Below are 19,369 nucleotides of genomic sequence, written 5' to 3'. Positions count from 1 at the left end.
GTCTTAGAATTAAATTCAAATCAACTTCATTGTTTCTTTAAATTTTTCACTCATGTGTTTGATAAAAAGATTTTGCTTTTTTAAACGCTTACCTGATTTCTGCTTCTTTTATTTAGTAGCATCTATACTCTTTAAAATGCACATTCAATAACGTTTAGATTAAGGGCTGTGCATGTCTCCTTATTTTTCATAAATTTTTAAATCATCCTAATCCATTTCTTTTGCTTTTCAAGATATTAATCTTTTCCCAAATAAAGGTAGATGACCTGGGTCACCTCAAAACTTTCTCACACATGCTTTAATAAAGGTGAATTTATGTTTTAGACAGTTTTCACCTCAACGGGATTGAAACCAAAAGTTGATACAGAAATGAAAATTGCAGTCACAAAATCACATGCAAAATTATATATATTTGAGTCATCATGTTTTGGAGTTATCATATTTACATATTCTAATAGTACGGACCAACGGATGGGCAACTGCTTGTTAGATTTGGTTCAAAATTGGAAAGGTGTTTGTTTACATTATAGATGCTAAAAATGAGTAACGGATTTTATCCTTCTTCGTATTGTAGTTATCGTGTTTGCTTATATTCGGACAATCGGATAGAACAGAACTAGCACAAAATTCGATAGAAACCTACAAATTTATACTTAATATCCATAAAAGACCATATACTTAATCTCAACCGTCTAGTTCAAAGCTATTTGAATTGTCTGTTATAGACAGACATATATGGCATTTATTGTCACCGATAGGCATAATGCCTAAAATGTGTTCTTTGATCTTAAGGAGGTCTAAAACGTGATCAAATTTGTGATTCGTCAAAATTTCGAATTCGAGTATTTTAATGATTAAAATTCCTTCTCTACGCTTCGTATAAGAGAAAGTGAGAAATGCTAAGCGCCGCTTTTCCAGCCACACACACACTAAAAAGAAGAGAGAAAAAGAGAGAGTTCTTCGGGGGATTATAATAAAAATCATAAGGTGGGAGTTTGTTGCCACAGAAGCAATGATGCTGTGGGAAATGGGATTACAAGTGCTGCTTGTATCGCATCTTAAGTCTTGAATCGTATCACATGACTCAAGAACTTATGCCACATAATGTGACGATGAAATAAAAGAAGAGATTCGCCGACGGTCGAGGAACGAAGAGGGAAGATAATTCTAATGGAAGCAGTTTCTCGATTATTCTCGCCTTTTAGAAGAAAATAAACGAAAGAAATGAAATCCAAGCAGCACTGAGGACATCACATGGCATTACCTGAATTCTTTACATTCTAAATACGCAAAATTCATAAAACCTGCGAGCATGCGAATCTTAAACTTATCATGTCAAGTTCCCTTATTCTAACTGCGTCATAAATTATTAAAACCAAATAATTTGAAACATATATTGAGTATATATATATATATAAACACACATATGCTTTGAAACATAAGCATAATATTTTACTCTTTTATTGAATATTCTTACTTTAGTGCAAAGTTCTAATTTAGATATTCTAAAATCTCATGAACACTTCAAATGTTCGACAAAAGTGGCATCATTTCAAAACATCCGCTTCAGCTGCAAGAAACTTTTTAGAACATCTAAATACCGAAAAAAAAGAAAAAAAAGTGGGTGTAATTTGGAACTTTTCAAAAACTACGATTCTCCAATATTTTCATCCGGTGAGAAGAGCAGGGAAGGGTTCCATTTCGTTTTTCTTATTTTCCTCATAATATTTTTCAGCGGCAGCTTTCTTCAATTCTAGACAAAAATATGAAATCAAATATTATAAAAGTGACCACGTTTATAAATAAAGCTCTGTTCAGAATTAGAACAAAATAATCTGATTTTTTTTAAAAATATAATCCGCTCTGAAGCTAAAATTCGAACATACGATTCAGGTGGAAGGAAAAAAAGAGAAGGAGAAATGATTATAGATAAAATTCAAAAAACAACGGTTAAAAAATTAATTTTACTTTTAAAATTTTCTATTATTTACAAAATGTAGGTTCACGAACGTGTATTACAATAAGACAGTTATATTTGTCTATATATTAGCCTCTCTTTTCTGCTCAATTTTTTTTTATCAGAAAATAATTTTATTCTGTTTTATTAATCCTATATTCTAGTTTTGGCGTTCATAAACTTGTCTTAATTTTTAAGTTAATATATTTTTGGGGATTTTTTTATTTGTATATGGTTACTTTTTTATTTCATGCTTAATTATTTAAATGCTATAACATAAAGTGAAATAAAATTCCGAACTATTCTTTTTAAATTTTATTATCATGTATTCTATCATGAAATTATTAATAAAATGCAATTTATTTATTAAAAGTTTTCTTTTCGCTCTCTTTGATTAAAAATTGCCATATAACCTATGACCGTAACCTACTACTTATAAATTCAATGAACTCCTGAAATCTGTACTTTTTCAATTCACTGTTAACTAGAGCCAAAGTAAAATAAAAAAAAGCAATTAAAATGTATCTCTTAATCGACAGTTGAATCGGTACTATTTAATTGTTTAATAATTTACTATTATTAATGAGAAAATACAAGTGCGAGAATACTTTACAGATTCCATTCTGAAAACATGAAGAAATCAAGTTAGATAAACGTATGTAAATAAAAAAGGAAAAGATTGCCACGATTCATGTTTTAAAATCGGGCCATCTTTTTAATTCATTATCTCATTCTTTGTTATCTTTTTAATGCAATGGTAAAGAAATCATCTCAGTAGATAAATGGTTCGGTGCAATTAGATGATGAGTGTGAAGTGCGGGTGAGTCAAATGGCACAAAATAAAATAGTTTACTGTTACTCTTGGAATATTTCTTCAGACCTTTGTAATATCGAGGTGACTATTCTATACAGATAGAAGTTGAAAAGAAGTATTCCTTGGAAACCAACTTTTTTGAAAATTAAAACGAATTAATATTTTTTTAACATAAACCATTTACCAATAAGAATAAAATAGAATAATTCAGGGCTTTCATTCAAATATGGGACTATTTCCCAACCCGTGATTATTTTGATGAAAAAATCCGGGTAGAAATTCTGATCTGTCCCGGTTAATCCGGGAAGTCAAATTATTTCATTATGTATTACATAAAATATGAGTTTAATGCAAAAGTGGAAATTATATCTAGGCAGAAACTACATAATGAAGTGATGTAGTTCTCTTGAAATTCGCTATTAAATATGGAGCTGTTTGTATTCAGCTTATATAGTTTGGTCGATCTGATTTTGACCTAGAATTTTGATGACAAGGCCATGTATTTTCATTTATCTAGCACATTGGATTTTTAAATTGTAAATTTTTAAATCGTTTTAAATCATATCATTTTTAAATCAATGGGGCATAGGTTAATGAAACAATATCATCTAAAAATCTATTCGGATCTAAAATTCTGATAATAAATGAATGATAAAACAAAGCGCAAAATTTCATTTATCTTGCCTACTATGTTTTGTACCTATATGCATATATAAAAACATACGGATAGGCTTCCCTTTGATGGATTTTTCCCCCAAAATTTAAAGCTTAGGAGCTAAGAAACTTGGACTTTCAAAACTAATTTCCAATTCGTTCCATTTTTAGTTACTATGTTCACTCGCATATAGATAAGCAGATCTAAATATTTGCAAAAAAAAAAAAAAAAATTCTTTTTTTTTTAGGACTGTGGATTAAATATGGAGATTTTTCATAATCTCGAGTTTGTATATCTTGGCAATTACAATACTTTCTCTGTGTATAGTTTATGTAACAAAAAGTAAAAACAAATCAATAGGCATTATGAGTTTTACAACGAAATATAAGTTATTAAAATGAAATTTTACAAAATATACATTTAAAGTTAAATTGGGTTTTTTTTTCATATACTCTTATGTAGATTAAAAATCAAGTTTTAGAGGACCTTTTTGAATAAACTGAAACTTTGAAAAAGAAATATAGATTTCTTGTTCATATATAAAGTGCATCTATAATAACCAATTAAATATAATTTAAATAAAATATCATTTACTGCTAAATTAAAACTGTAACTCAAATTCAAAAAATTTAATCAAATATAAATCAATATGAATTATTTGCAAACAATTCAAAGTAACTTATTTTACTTTAAAAAAGGGAAAAGAAGATGCATTAAAAAACGGTCACTTACGCTCTCGCTCTAAAATTTTAGCTGCCAGTATCTTTTGGGTTGTACCTATTTTTCCTCTAACCCTTTGAATCTTCCTTATGAAATGGCTTATAGCCGTCTCTTTATCCTGTAAAAGAGTCTCTTTTTCACATCTCAATTTTAAAGTAATATTACCAATCTAAAAGATTCTTCCGGTTTCAATACCGACGTCATTTACGAAATAATTTACTGCAGTTATTAAGCGGTTAAAACCATATCCGTAATTATTGCTGTCTATTCAATTGCTTATGATTTTGCTTTGTTGACATCAATGCATCTTCTAAGTTTTGATTACATTTTTTTCAATTCTTTTTCTTTTTTCTTATTCATATTTCCAACTGAAATCAAAGAGAATTTGTGGGAAAGCAGTCAATGTCATCTTTAAATTTAAATTATGATCGTAAATTAAAACTACAGTGAAAACTTCTACACTATAATTAAAAATGTTTTTAAAAAAAACAAGTGCAAGTTTCACAAGTGCTGACATAATACCTTCAGCCAAACGTAATTAGTCATAGGAATGTTAAATCCAAAGAAGTTTAGAATAGTTAATATAGATATACAATTTAACCTTGACTTACTAATTAGTTATTCATTCAATATCGACAAAATTTATTTTCAACTATACTAGGCTCTGAAAAATTATCATTGACATTGGAAATGCTTAAAATTTGATTAAAATATCCATTTCTTAATTTTAATCCGCGATTGAAAATGCACATTTGTCAATCATTTGAAAAAGTAATTTATGTTGATTTCTATCTGTCTTTATTTATTTATGTTGGAGGCACACCTTCTGCTTACCTTTTCAACAGTGGCACAAAATAAAATTATTTGGAACTTTTCCATTAGCAGCAATATTCCTCTAGTATAAATGTGGATTTTAAGTTTCGATTTCCTGATAAAACCACACCCAACTAAAGCACGCCAAGTACGATTTCGATCTTCTGCCAATTTTTTTCGTGAAATCTTACTGTACTTGGACTATTTCAGTTGCTATAGAACTAAGGAAACATTGCTTATAGTAACCTATAAATTACCTAATGTTATACGGGTTCTTCTATAAATTACCTAATGTTATACGGGTTCTACACGATGTTGCCCGTGACATGGCGAATCTGAATGAAATCAAAAGCACAATGAAATAAATTAAAACCCTAAAAACGAACTAAAAATAATAATACTGATTTTTCATACTTAGATTTCTTTGCAATGATGATACCGCTTGTTAAATTGCACAGGTTAAAAAAAACGAATAACTGAAAATGAAAACATGCTAAAAAGAAGAGTGAGAAAGAAAATGGACTGAGAAACTTTTCTGCAAACAATTCTATTAGAATTTAAAATAAAAAATAATTTTCAAGATTCTCATTTTTCTAATATGGCTCCTTGCCAAATGAGCAAAGAATCAACACTCTATGGAAGTCCGCGTTTGCCGATGTGGATTAGCAAAAAGTTTTTGAGCTCACCGAGAACAAATAATTAAAAATGAATGGAAAATGATATTTTGATCATTCTCATTTTGAATTAAAGAAACTTCTTGAACTATGACTTCTAAAAATTTTTAGTTTCCAGAAAGGTGATTTTTTTTTTTTTTTTTTTTTTTTTTTTTTTCAATTTTTCAGAAATTCACTAAATTAGGTCTGAAGCGAAAAAAATTTCTTCACAAGATAATTTATATATTTTTTTTTCTTCGATAGTTATTTTCATTTTTCTGATTTTTTTTTCTTTGCCATCATCAGAAACAACGCTACGGGTAAGTGCATGCGAGTACCTATGGGCCTCCTGCATACCTAAATTTATATCTTACAAGGACCTATGTGCTGGCTTTCATGGCTTCACACAAGACAAATGTATCGGGAGAACGCAGACACATTTTCTTATCTTAATATATATAAATTACGTGTCACGTTGTTTGTCCGCGATGGACTCCTAAACTACTTAACCGATTTTAATCAAATTTGCACACCGTGTGCTGTTTGATCGAACTTAAAAGATAGGATAGCCCTTTTTTTGAATTTTTAATTAGAATTTTAATTATTAATTAAAAACTAACTTTCCCGCCAAAAAAATCTTTTCATTTTCCCCACCGCCAAATGAGTACGGCTTCAGTTATTTTTCCCAACAGTCATGAGGCTAAGCTTAAGATTTTTCGGCTGATTATTTGAAACGATTCTATTTATTTTCTTAATGTTTGATGCATTTAAAATTAAACATTGTTAATTAATCGATCTTTCAGATTCATTCTTAAGTACTTTTGAATTAAAATAAAACAGAATAAAGGAAATTAAAAATTTCTAATTTGCATAGCGTTACCCCAACTGGCGTAGAAAAACTCACGCATTTGCGTTACGTTACGAATCCGAATGTTCGAATTATTTATAATCCTATCCAAAAACGTTTCTCAGGAATAAGATATCATTTTCCACAATTATTTTTTAATGCATACAATAAATTTGATACGTTGCAACGGATAAAGTATCACGATCTTATGTTTGAATTTTGTATTACTGTGCACGGTGGCAATTCTCAGAAATAAGATATTTTATTTGAAAATGATTAATTACAAACGTTTTAACGGATCACTGATTAATATAACATACTAAAATTCTGCTTTTTTTAATTATAAAGAAGTTTGGAAAAATACTTGGAGGTGCACACGGATAATTATTACTTTTCGTTTTGAATGAATTCCGATTTTTTATCTGACTGTTTACTTAGAAAAATGTTGTACGGCAATAACATTTGTTACCTTCATTGCATTTTCAATTAAATAATTTTTTTATTTCTTTTGTTAAGGATATCGTATAAAAGGTAAGTGAACGAGCCATTAATAAGTTCCTCTAATCGGATAATAAAAAAATATTAACTCATTTGTATGTTTAATGAAATTTAATCTTTTTTTATATAAATTATTGAAGATATGATAATAAAAAATGGTTACAATAATCGTTTCAGTTTTTCATTTCTTTACTAATAAACTGCATGTACGTATCAAGTTATGTCAACTATCATCAAATCAGCTATCATTCACTTCAGCTACAATGCTTATCATTATTTAATAAATGTTTCTGAAACTGATTTCAATTTGTAAATGAATTTTGAATTATTGCAACAGACAAATTTAATCTTTCCTTTAAGCTGAGGAAGCCAGAATCTGTATCACTGAAGTTAGAGGATTTATTATACATCATAAAGGGTTTATACTAAGAAGGAAGGTATTAAGAAGGAACAAATTATTTGTTCATTATTTGACAGTCACAATTATCTGTTAGCTGCAAGCGATTCTAACAGATGGCGGTATCTGTTGATTGGATTGAGTAAGTATTCTAACAGATGGCGCTATGTTAAAAGTACCAACGTTTCACATAAGCTACAATTTAATGGCATAACCACCACGTGTTGCTGAGGCTAAAGTATAAGTTAAATTTATTTCGTAGTAAACGCAATACAATGAAATTCAATTCTTCTTACTTTTTCAATTTTTGGTATTAGGATAGTCGACCACGTGTTATTTAGACTGAAGTATAAATTGAATTCATATTATAGTAAAAGTAATACAGTGGAATTCTTCTTGCTTTTTAATTATTAGTGCTTCATTGTTCAACAATCTTTAATTAAAATGCATGTTTAAAACAATCATTCTTATGGCGAAGTGTTGAAACACTTCGATTGGCCATAAACATGCGCGTACCATTGCAAAATGATCCATCAGCACAAATATTTTCTGAACAATTACTAGATTTTGGGAACGGTAAAATAGAACTGCAACCAAATACGCAATGCATTAAACTGCCAGACAATTTCTGCACTGTTCTTCAGGGAAAAAAGGAATTGATTCAGAGTATTTTTCCGAATATACAGAGTAATTACTTGAATCATAACTGGCTCAGTGATCGGGCTATTTTGGCAGCCAAAAATGTTGATGTTGACGAAATTAACTTCTAAATACAACAGTCGTTACCAGGCGATCTGATGTCTTTTAAATCAATCGATACTGTTGTTGATGAAAATGATAGTGTAAATTTCCCAATTGAATTTTTAAATTCACTAGATATACCTGGAATGCCACCACATAACCTTCGATTAAAGATTGGTTCACCTATTATTCTCCTGCGTAATTTGAATCCACCTCGATTATGCAACGGTACGCGTTTGGTCATCAAAAAGATCACCGGAAATATACTTGAAGCTACCATTTTAACTGGAAAGTTTAAAGGAGAAGTGGTCCTGTTGCCACGTGTTCCGATAATACCATCAGAATCTACGATACCCTTCAAAAGGTTACAGTTTCCAATTCGTTTAGCTTTTGCCATGTCTATAAATAAGTCTCAAGGGCAAACAATGTCCATTAGTGGTTTAGATTTGGAAAATCCATGTTTTTCTCATGGGCAACTATATGTTGCATGTTCACTGTAGGAAAACCGTCAAATCTATTTGTGTTAGCTAAAGACAGGTTAACCAAAAATATTGTGCACCGATTAGTGCTAAATTAAATTGAAATTAAAAGTATTTATAACTCAAAATAATAAACATCATTGTCAAAGATTTAAAACTATCTGCCCTACCTACCTCATTTATAAGTTTAAGTGTTACGTGTTTTTTACTAACAACTTTGTTATGTACTCATTTGTTACAAACTTGAATACAAAAAATAAAGAAATTTAAATTTATTTATTTATTTATTTTTTTTAGCATTGATTTTGGCTCAATATCAACGGTAGTAGAAAATCAATCATGGAGGTCCCCCTGTTTTTTTACAAATGACATCTGTGTAAAAAAGCATGGTGGTCCCCATGACTGGTGTTCTCCTACCGTTTCCCTTGAATAATTTACTACTATGTAATATAACAAAAACCTTAGCCACAGCAACGAGTGGCCGGGTCTGCTAGTATAAGTATAGATCATTACAAGCATGAATGCAAATCGTGCTACCATTTCTATTCAGACTGTATTTCTCGCCAGTGGAATTCTCTATCCTTTGATGGGAAATAATCTTAATGCAAAATTAAGTTTCGGAGTAGCTTTTAAATTAACCAACGGAAGGAATTTCCCCGCAATTTTCTCGCATATTCTCCATCAAAGGTGCTATCCCAGAAAACGCCGTGCATGCTGTTGGTATAGAATAGTTAAAAAATATTACCCTTTGGCTTGAATTCAGCATTTTATTGAATGTATCGTGTGGTTCTTAGCGAGTTTTTTGCCGATTATTCTCTGGCATGCGGTTAATGGTATTCGAAAATCAAATTTGTGTTTCCTATGCGATTTTTCCGAACCGAATGAAACTAAATTTTGACACAAAACTATACTTGTAGTCACTAAATCCCATATCAAATTTAATATATTCAAGTCATTACTTTTTTGAATTATAACGTATACATGTTTCTAAAACTGTAAACGACAGAAGCTCAACCCCTTGTCGGATTCAGTTCAAAATTTGATATATGTTTACGTTGTAGATATGAAATCTGTGTACCGAATTTTTTTCCATCCGGCTCTGTTTGTTTTCCAATGATCGTGTTAACATATCGTGCTAGTATTTGGCAGATTGACAGATAAATGTATTTTGCGCAAAATATGACAGACATCTGTAAATTTGGTATAAAGATTGTTTACCAAATTTAATCCGACGAGCTCAAAGCGCTTTTGAGTTATTTTTGTCACAGACGAATAGACAGAAATAAAGCCAAAAATGTATTTTTCAGATCCGGAGAGGTCTGAAACGTGGACATTCGTCAAAATATCGAGTTTTAATTTTTTAACGATTGCATTACTTTCACGAAAGTAAAAACTGTACGATATTTTCAAAGTGATTTGCTCCCGTTCTTCAAATTCTCCAAATATCCAATTGCAATGCAATTCTTGTTTTATATTTGCTGTTTATTTCTTTTAGTTACTGTTGTGTTATTTCTTGAAGACATATCAAAAGGCTTCATTGAGTATTGAAATTTCACTTGAAATGTTCTTTCACACAAATGCGTGAAAAGGAATGTCAGTTCAGTTCATCCTAATCCTTGAATTCAACATTTTCCTTGTAAGCAGTTTACATGTTAAATAATTTCTTTAAAATATCTTTTTTCTGTTTTTTCGTTTTTTTTTTTTTTTTTCGTTTTACACAGTGTAAGCTACAATGCATCATAGAAATGAAAAAATTCAATACTCACAACTTCCATCTGGTACTCGCTTCCTAAAGTCAGTATGATTTTATTTATATTGCAGAGATCTCCCTGAACATACATCTAAATTTTATTCAAGGAAAAAGTTCATACCTTACGAAATTCAGCTGAAATTCAAAATTGTTACAACTAGGTACCGATGTGAAACAGTCGTTTTCAATTTTATTGGGTTACAGAAAAGATCTTCAAACGAACATACACTGAAAGTGCGGTCATACAATTCATAGAACTTACGAAAAAAAGTTCAACTAGATTTAAAAAATAATAATAATTGCATTTTTTTCTATAATTTAATTTTCAACATTTAATAATTTTTAAGAGGTTGACGGAATAGGCTTTAAAAGTTGATACCATTTAGTTTGTTACCAGCTTTACAACATAATCAACAGAGCAGAACAGTGACATTAACTGCTATTCTACTAAAAGTAAGAGCAGTTTTTAAACTCTTAGTGGCAATCTTTGTCCCAGCTGCTCGCATAAAATCTTTATTGATCGAAAATGGAGAGTGATGAAGGGTGGTCGAATACTGATAATGTATCTAGGGATCATGGGCTTTCATAAGAATGTGTGCGTGTGTGTGTGTGTGTGTGCGTGCGTGCCGGCGCTCTACAGGCCAGACACACTTTGCGGTGTACAAATGAGCGACTCGGAGGAATTTTTGAAACTTCAAGTTAGAATTTCAATTAATTAAAAATTAAATTTTGATATTTTCAACGATAACCCAAAAATATATTATTGCACAAAAATAACTTTTATGCCATTCCAAAAAATGTTTTTTAATTATACCAATTTAAAAGTTGTGTAAATTATTCCTGAATTTTAGCAATTTTTTAAAAATTAATTTCTTGCCTAATTCCAATAATATATAGTTGCCCGGAAATTCAAAACGCTTTCATTATTTCATTAAACATTTCATCGCATGATTTCTTTCCATTGTTGAGAGCAAAAGCAAAAGAAATCTGCTTAATATGTGAAAAAAAAAATGATATTGCAATGCTGCAAAAGATAGAAGATAAATTAATCAGGTATTTAGGTTTTTAATAGCCTTTATTATGAAACCGGTCTTCATAAGGAATGTTCATGCTTAGAATGAACAGAATACATGTAAGACAATTAAAATAACGGGTTTTTAATTTCTGACAATTTGACCATATCATGGATATGAAGTTGGATCTATATGTTTTAATTGAAATTAAATATAATCAATATTCCCGACGTGCCAGCTGATCGATGAAGGCGACTGTTTTAAATGCATAGAAATTTATATCGTTTCGTTGTTTACATTGATAACTATCTTTTTCTTAACATCGGCAACATGTCAATTTTTATCGATTAGCAGATGCATCAACTTATCAATTTCAGTTACGTGTGCAAAAGGATACACTATTCGTGAGCGGTATAACTGCAGGCATCCCGTCTTTGGTCGAATTCAGTTTATGAAGTATCTCCACTGTGGATTCATACTGAAGATGTGCTTTGTTTAACTGATACATCAAATTGCACAAGGATTCTACTTCCTGAAATAGAAGGAAAGAATCTGTCACTTGTAAAATGGAAAGATCGAATATATATCATATCCTTATTATTCAGATTTTGTAAATATTCTTTTTAACGAATAAGCACATATAAATGTATATTTTCAGTACTTTGCAATCAGAACAACAGTAGCCATCGCTAAGCGTAAAAATTGGCCGTAAAGTCATTCTTCAACTCTTATGAATGAATGAATGAAAAGAAATAACAAATCATCTAAGTTTTTTTTTAATTCTTCATCGATGAAAAATGGAAAGAAAGAACCCGTTGTAGTAATCTCACCAAAACTTTCTCACATATTTTTAATAAAGATACTGCACCAGACAGCGACTTTTAGGGCACTGGCGCTCAATAGTTATGAATATTAACTTTTCGCGTGATTTTAGCTTCGTACTGAATTTATCTATCGTATGACCTCTGGCGAGTTTTTTGGCGATTGATCCCTGGCATGTGGTTAACAAGGTAACAGTTTCAACAAGAATTTGAATGATCAAATTCGGTATGCTGTTTTATGATGCTCAAATTTAGAATCTATATTCATTAAGTTTAAAAAAAACTTTCAAATAAGTTATTGTTTTCTGCAATAAAATGAGCATTTTTAAAAAAACTAGAAATGCCAGATTTGATATGATGAGCATGAATTAACCATTAAGCAGCCTTCAAGCAAAACTTAGTCTTTAAGCATTAGAGTCCTGTTCAGAAAGAGCTTTGAAACAGTGCAAAGCTCATATTTACTATTCCTAATATTATAAAAGGAACAGTGCATCCATTTAAGAGATAAGCATATTTTTACAAAAGAGATTTGGCATAATTTTATGTCTATTCTAAAAAGATTATTATTATTATTATTATTTTTGGAGGGGGAGACGAGATTTTTCACTACATGAAATTCAGTCATTTTTTTTTATTGCGACCGTCAAATCTGTTTGTTACTTTATTTTGAGATGGCAGAATTTTGGCAAGTTTTTGACAGGTTTGAATTATTTAATGTACATGGCGAAAACCGGACGTTAATCTTAAGTCTTGTTGAGGGATTAAAATATATTCTTTCATTAATTCGAATCATTTTCTTCGTCTATATAAATAATTACGACAACAAGTGTGATTTGTACAGAGCATTTTGCAGATATTTTAAAGAAAGTTGGATGTGAAAAATCCAACCGTAGAGAAGGCAAGGATGAGAGTAAAGAAGTAAGTAATAACAAGCATGTTATGAAACGGATTTTAAAATTTTCAATCATAACTTTCATTAAATAAGATTCTTGTGTTTTATGGCTCTATTATGTCAGCAAGGTCAGTCTCTAGCCGAAATGCATAAAAAGAAGTTGTGAACGAGTTTTCCGTTTTAATTAGAGGAGAAAAAAAGTTTCATACATTTTGATTTAAGATAAGTTCATTTATCTTGTAAAAATTGTTGTTAGTTATTTATTTGTTTATTTATTGAATTTTAAAAAGCTGTTTTTTTTTATTCATCGTAGTATTTTTTTATAAATCAAGAAACAGGTCTAAAACTATGCAATGGAGTAAGATGTAATAAAATTTCAATTCTTTGCATTTAATAAGTTGCAAGATTTATTTTTGCGCTTAATACATAAGAGAAAAGAGATAAGGGAAATTTTTAAGCGGGAAAAATTCCAAAAGAGAAAATGGAAGGGAAAGGAGCGACCAAGAGGATTTTGAAAAAGAGGAATGGCAGCTTACATAGCTTGAGATGATGCGGATAGTAATTCTGACGATATAGTAAATGCATACATCCCATTTTCAAACAACAGTAGGCATTTTGGAACAAACTACGTGATTTTGAATATCGATTAGAGGGTGTGGACAGCGCCTGAACTAGTATTTCTCCTTCCACTTACTCTCCTCCCCAAACTAAGAGAGGGCAAGGGGCCTTGAAGGATTTGCCGCACATTTCAAGCTCTGACACAGCCATTCCTACATGGAATTAGGTTTCGGAACTGAAATCTTCATGCCCGTTACCGAGACACTATCACCAGATCTTTAAGTAGAAATGCATACTTGAATGTAAACAATTTTCATTTTCTGCAATTTGCATTTTTTTGCGTATAAAGTACGCAGAAAAAAAGCGTTGTGATTGTGCAAATTTCACAAGGAATATTTGATGAATATCTATGTTTTAAATTTCTTCTTTATTACAAACATTACAGACTTAAGAGCATTGCTCGAACTGATTAGTTCTACTTCACATATCTCTACAAATGAGATTGAAAATATCATTATAGATTTCTATATGCCTGATAAACATTCTTGGAATTATGTCTACTTATTGTAAACTCCATAACTTATTATGCATTAAATTAGATGGATTAAATATCGGTTATGACAATATCATCAGAGATGGGGAACGATTTCAAATTTTGGAACAAAATGATTGAGGGGAAGAGGTCAAAATGCACATTCTATTTTTTTTTTTGCTATATTACGAGTTATAAAAAAGGGGGGAAATGGGACGTATTACGGCAAGCATGCAAAAAATCAAAGAAAATAAACTGCCGCTGGTTTTCATCTCTGATAACGTAAAATTTGTTACTTAACAATTAGGAGGTGATGAATTCATGCCTATTAGTATTAATTATACTTGCAAATCTGAGAAGAAGTTATCTAAATTATTAATAGATATTTTAAATAGCGAAAGAAAATACAAGCAAAACTTCTTACAGCCTCCGTCTCCTCCTTTTGGCGAAGTATTTGCAACAACGACATTGCCTTCGTATCTTCTATGTTCTCTTGGAAAGAAGGTTGTGTGACATCCAAATTTGTGGCAGTCATCTTGCAAGATAATATGATGAAAAGATGAGAATTTTAATAGGAAAGGAAATTTAAGAGAATCTTGGAAACATGAATCTGAGACTCCTTGAAGACACTAAAATGAAAGATCAACTTGTAATGACTAAATTTGAAAATTGTTTTTGTATGTGAAAGCGAGACGCCTCGTGAAATAAATTCATCTGAAAAACTAATTTCCTTCAGCAATCTTTATTTTGTTTATAATTATTTGAATCTGACTAGAATTGACCCGGTCGCTTGATCAATTCAAATTTTTATATATTAGAATTAAATTTAGAAATGCATGTGCATTTCAAGGTAATTTTTAAGGTCTTTAAAATGCTAAATGTTATATTTTTACTATTGAAATTTTCACTTTATTAAAAAAAAAGCATAACTTAGTAAAGGTTTCTCTAATCAGAAAATGCCTACTATCTTAAATATTCATCAGAAAAATGTGAAAGTTTGTGGCTAACTTAATAAATAAATTGCTATTGTATTCTTATAAAAGACTGAATTGAACATCTAGAATGTCTATAAGCATTGTTTATTTAACATTTTAGAGTTGGCAACATTAACATTATCATTGAAGAGCTTCATCGAAGATCGATATACGAGGTATCAACTGCGTCTTGATGTATACATGTAAATATTTGCTAATAATTTTATAACTGCTAAATTTATAATAAATAGATGTTTATAAAGTTTCGGCCATTCATCCACTCCAAATAAACGGGCTGCATCATCAAATTCAAAACAACTGGAAAAACATATAGCAAAATTACACTGGTGAACAAAACTTAAGCAACAATGTAAATTTTAAGCAGGTAGCCATGAAATTTCAGAAAAGGGGTTATTGTGATCCGTATAATGAGCACGCAATTCAATAGAATGGTGATGTGTATGCAAATGTCAGGAACAAAACATCATAGGTAACGTGAGTGTACGCAAAACACGCACAGTCGGCGCGCGCAGCTCAGGACTACGAGAAAAGGTAAAACGGAGGCGCAATGAAAGACATTCGCTGCAAGTGTAAGTGAGCGTTTTCGTGAAATATGGCTAGAAGAAATTACCTGGTCAACTTCACACATGGAAGAATGATCGGAAAACTCGAGGAGGGGTGCAGTTTGACCAATGTAGCCGAAGAGTTCGGAATCAACATAAGTGTCGTTTCGCGCGCTTGGAAAGCCTTCCAAACCATAGGTAAACTGTTAGAAAGCTTGGTGGGGGCCGCCCTTGGAAAACAACTGCAGTAGTTGACCGATATATCGTCCTGCAGGATAAAAGAGCCCGGTACCAGTCAGCTGTCTCCCTGTTGCTATACTCAGCAAATATGTATAGCAACAGGTAAACAATTGTCGCGGTTTACTACTGCAGACGCCTTTACAAAGTTGGTCTATTCGCCCATTGTGCTGAACGCTGCATCCCTTTGAAAGTTGGCCATCGGTGGCACCGTTTATAGTGATGTAAGGAGCTCAAAAACTGGACATCTCATCAATGGAGTCGTGTCATCTTTAAGGATGAGAATCGTTTCAGTGCCACAAGCTATTCTCAACGTCAGTTGATTTGGAGAGAAGTCGGGACACGGTTTGATCCAAGTAACATCACAGAAAGAGACCTCTACGGTGATCCTGGAGTTGCCGTCGAGGAGACATCATACTGAATGGGCGTACTGAGCTCTGCGTTTTCGACAGAGGTCCTGTAACCGGAGATCGCTATTGTAAGGATGTGATCCTTCTCCATGTGCGTCTATTCCGAGGATCTATTGGACCAGATTACGTTTTTATGGATGACAATGCACGGCCACACCGTATTGTTGATGTTCAGCAGCTACTGGAAAGTGAAGATATCACTCGAATGGATTAGGAAGCATTCTCTCCTGATTTAAATACCATAGAACATGTGTGAGATGCTTTGAGGAGATGCGTTGCAGCCCGATTACATCCTCCGGAGAACACCCAACAACTGAAACAGGTGTTGATTGAAACAGGCACTCTTACCTCAAGAACTGTTAAACAATCCGGTGCTGAGTATGGAGAGACGATGGGAAGCAACCATTGTGGTAAGGGGAGGGCATATCCCATACTAAGGAACATCTGGTTGTTGTTCTTCCTCTTGGACAGACAATCATGTGTAGCGATACTATGAGTTCAATAAAGCCGTTTTTTGTTTGATTCCATACTATATGCATTATATTCATTTTTACGCAACTATGCTTTCGTCATCGTTTAAGTATTAAATGCTGCCTCTCATTTCTGAATTTCATGTCACTCAGATGATTTCTCTTGGAGTTATGGAAAAAAAACACATGTTACTTAAGTTTTCACACTAGTGTAATTAATTCTATTCTATAATATACTATCGTCAAAATCAGTAATGACAAATTTTTTTCGAGTTCTTCTGAATTCCACGAACATTCGCGAAGAAATTATTGTAGATTTTAGTATATTTACCTGTAAATTTAAATCTGTGAGCTTCTCTGTGTACGCAGCGATTTCATCTACTGTCTCTGAAAGAACACATGAACAGACAGAAATTCTATGTCTTCAAATTTCATGATCATTTTTCATCTTACTTTAGCTTTGATTAAACTTGTTTGTAGCAAATCCGAAATTTCAATAGAGCAGCTGGTGTAGAATTACGATTTTGATAAAAACAATTTAACAAATAAAGCGAGACCTTCTGTGCATTGCGAATGATGCGTTCACTGTAAACAGGTTTCTGAAAATATGCTTTTTAACAGATCAGAGAGAACTTTCTGGTTTTACTTATTGCCGGAATTAAAAAATTGCAAAAATCTAATTAAAAATCCATATTTTTTTATCAAATTATTATTATTGTTTGTAATACAGAATTTAAATTGATCTTGGTTTATTCATTGGTTTTGAAAGTTTTTTTTTAATTCAAAAATGGCCTGAACATTTTATTTTCGCTTTCTTTTCAAATACAATGTTAATCAAAAGAAATTTACTCCATGCATTTAGTGCTTTATTTTCATCGGAATTATCGAATTATTCCCATTAAATTTATGGAAATCACTCAATGATTCGATATTATAGTCACTGCTAAGAAAAAATGAAAACCCAACATTGCGATTAAAGCATTTTCTCTTTATCTTTAAAAATGAAGACATTTTTAGTTGAAAATTTTGCTTTGTATTTAAATGAAGACAGCCCAATTATGATGACATAATTTATTTGATAAAATAAGGAATATGACACTAAATTTGTACATATGAATATATTTAAGAACTTTATTCGACTTATTTCTTTTCTTGAGCTCAGTGAGAAGTGCAAATATAGAAAAATAATTCTATGAAATATTTTCAGTAAAATATTATTCAAATGACAAATATTCTACAATGATATATTAATAAAACCTTACCTTATTGCTTCTATTACATAGTGGAGGAAGATTTTGTTTTCAAATGATTATGTAAAACACACCACACTTATGAACTTAGACCTTGAGTGAATGAGACCTCAAAATCTATTCTACGCACATCGTAGATCCATGCCGATGGCAAATTTTCTGCATTGCAACCTTGTTCATAGATAAGAATTTCTCCCTCACTTTTTCTTTTGAAAAATGATATGAGTAAATGAAAAAAGCCAAATGAAATGCAAAAATTATTATAATACCAACGAAAACAAACAGAGAAAACTCGGATCGATAAATATCAAAAGCAGAGAAATTCTGAAAATTTATTAAATAGAAACATGATTTAAAAAATATTAAAGTCGATATTAATAAATTAACAATATCGTTAAAGCTAAAAGACTAAAAAGAATTTTTATTCAAAAGAATAAATTTTGAGTAAAATCATTTACATCAATCATCAATTTCCAGTGTTTGTAGAGCGATTTTTTTTTTTTTCGCTTGAATCAATGTTGCTTTTATTGAAGAGTTTGGTTTATCCGTTAAAATTGGAATGCGTAAATAGGTCTTTTAAAAAGAAAAAAAAAAAAAAGAAGTCATCGCGTTAACTCATGAAAGACATCATTTCTGGGCCTTCTTTTTTCATTTAGAGACTCTTGGCGTGAGCCAAGCCTTTCATTCATGCCTGTGCCTCTCCTAATAATCTGTATATTAAAGTAATAGTTGCGTAGTTTCTCCTTTTTTTTTTATATGGTTCTAGTAAGCGTAAAAACAAGCATTTTTCATTTGTAACTTCTCATTCAATGTTGAATTGTCAAAACCATATCTTTGTGATGAATTGTTATGGAAGACATTCACTCGCTCTACATTTCAACAAGGATATTTTTTATCTTCACTATTTTGAAATTTAATCAGTTATATATTTTGATATATTATATAGATTTTGAAATACTTTGAAAACCATTCATGAAAAATTTCGAAAAATGTTTTGATATAACCATAAAATGATTTATTGTAACACCTTAAAGTAATAATAAAGATTTAATAGAGAGATAAGATTACTTTCATGAATATATTACAAATTTCTAGGGAAAACGTATTAAATTAAATAGATAGCAACTTCATTTTTGTAAAAATTCACCAACTATTTTAAAATGTCTAAACAATTCATATTTATTTTTAACGATAATCAAATATCAAAAATATATTTACCCACTTCTATAATGTAATCATTGTCGTATATTTTTGAACTGCATTTTTCTATTTCAGATACTTTATTGCAATATTTGCTTGATTTTAAATGTTATTTATATGAACAC

At 30.9% G+C, this 19,369-nt stretch overlaps 1 protein-coding gene across 1 annotated transcript; it reads right to left on the bottom strand.

Moving 5' to 3' along the window:
• Nucleotides 1-1,463: 1,463 nt before the first annotated feature.
• On the bottom strand, nucleotides 1,464-17,276 carry LOC129966713 (uncharacterized). The gene is made up of 6 exons (XM_056081237.1): nucleotides 17,126-17,276; nucleotides 14,565-14,769; nucleotides 11,735-11,869; nucleotides 10,341-10,415; nucleotides 4,159-4,264; nucleotides 1,464-1,753 (listed from the first exon to the last, which is right to left on the bottom strand). Exons 2-6 carry the CDS (start codon nucleotides 14,673-14,675, stop codon nucleotides 1,668-1,670), a joined length of 513 nt encoding a protein of 170 aa, XP_055937212.1. The 5' UTR covers nucleotides 14,676-14,769; nucleotides 17,126-17,276; the 3' UTR covers nucleotides 1,464-1,667.
• Between the last annotated feature and the right edge of the window lie 2,093 nt (nucleotides 17,277-19,369).

The sequence above is a fragment of the Argiope bruennichi genome, chromosome 4 (assembly GCF_947563725.1).
Source record: "Argiope bruennichi chromosome 4, qqArgBrue1.1, whole genome shotgun sequence".
Taxonomy (NCBI): Eukaryota; Metazoa; Arthropoda; class Arachnida; order Araneae; family Araneidae; genus Argiope; species Argiope bruennichi.
The sequence above is the reverse complement of the archived record's forward strand: the minus strand, read 5'-3'. Positions and strand labels throughout refer to the sequence as shown.

Excerpts from the sequence above, each read along its gene's own strand:
- LOC129966713 (XM_056081237.1), bottom strand. The coding sequence starts at position 14,675 with ATGACTGCCACAAATTTGGATGTCACACAACCTTCTTTCCAAGAGAAC. Across the intron at positions 10,416-11,734 it reads TTATACCGCTCACGAATAGT|ATGTATGTTCAGGGAGATCT; the intron begins GTATCCTTTTGC and ends AATAAAATTTAG. Across the intron at positions 4,265-10,340 it reads GCGAGTACCAGATGGAAGTT|GATAAAGAGACGGCTATAAG; the intron begins GTGAGTATTGAA and ends ACTCTTTTACAG.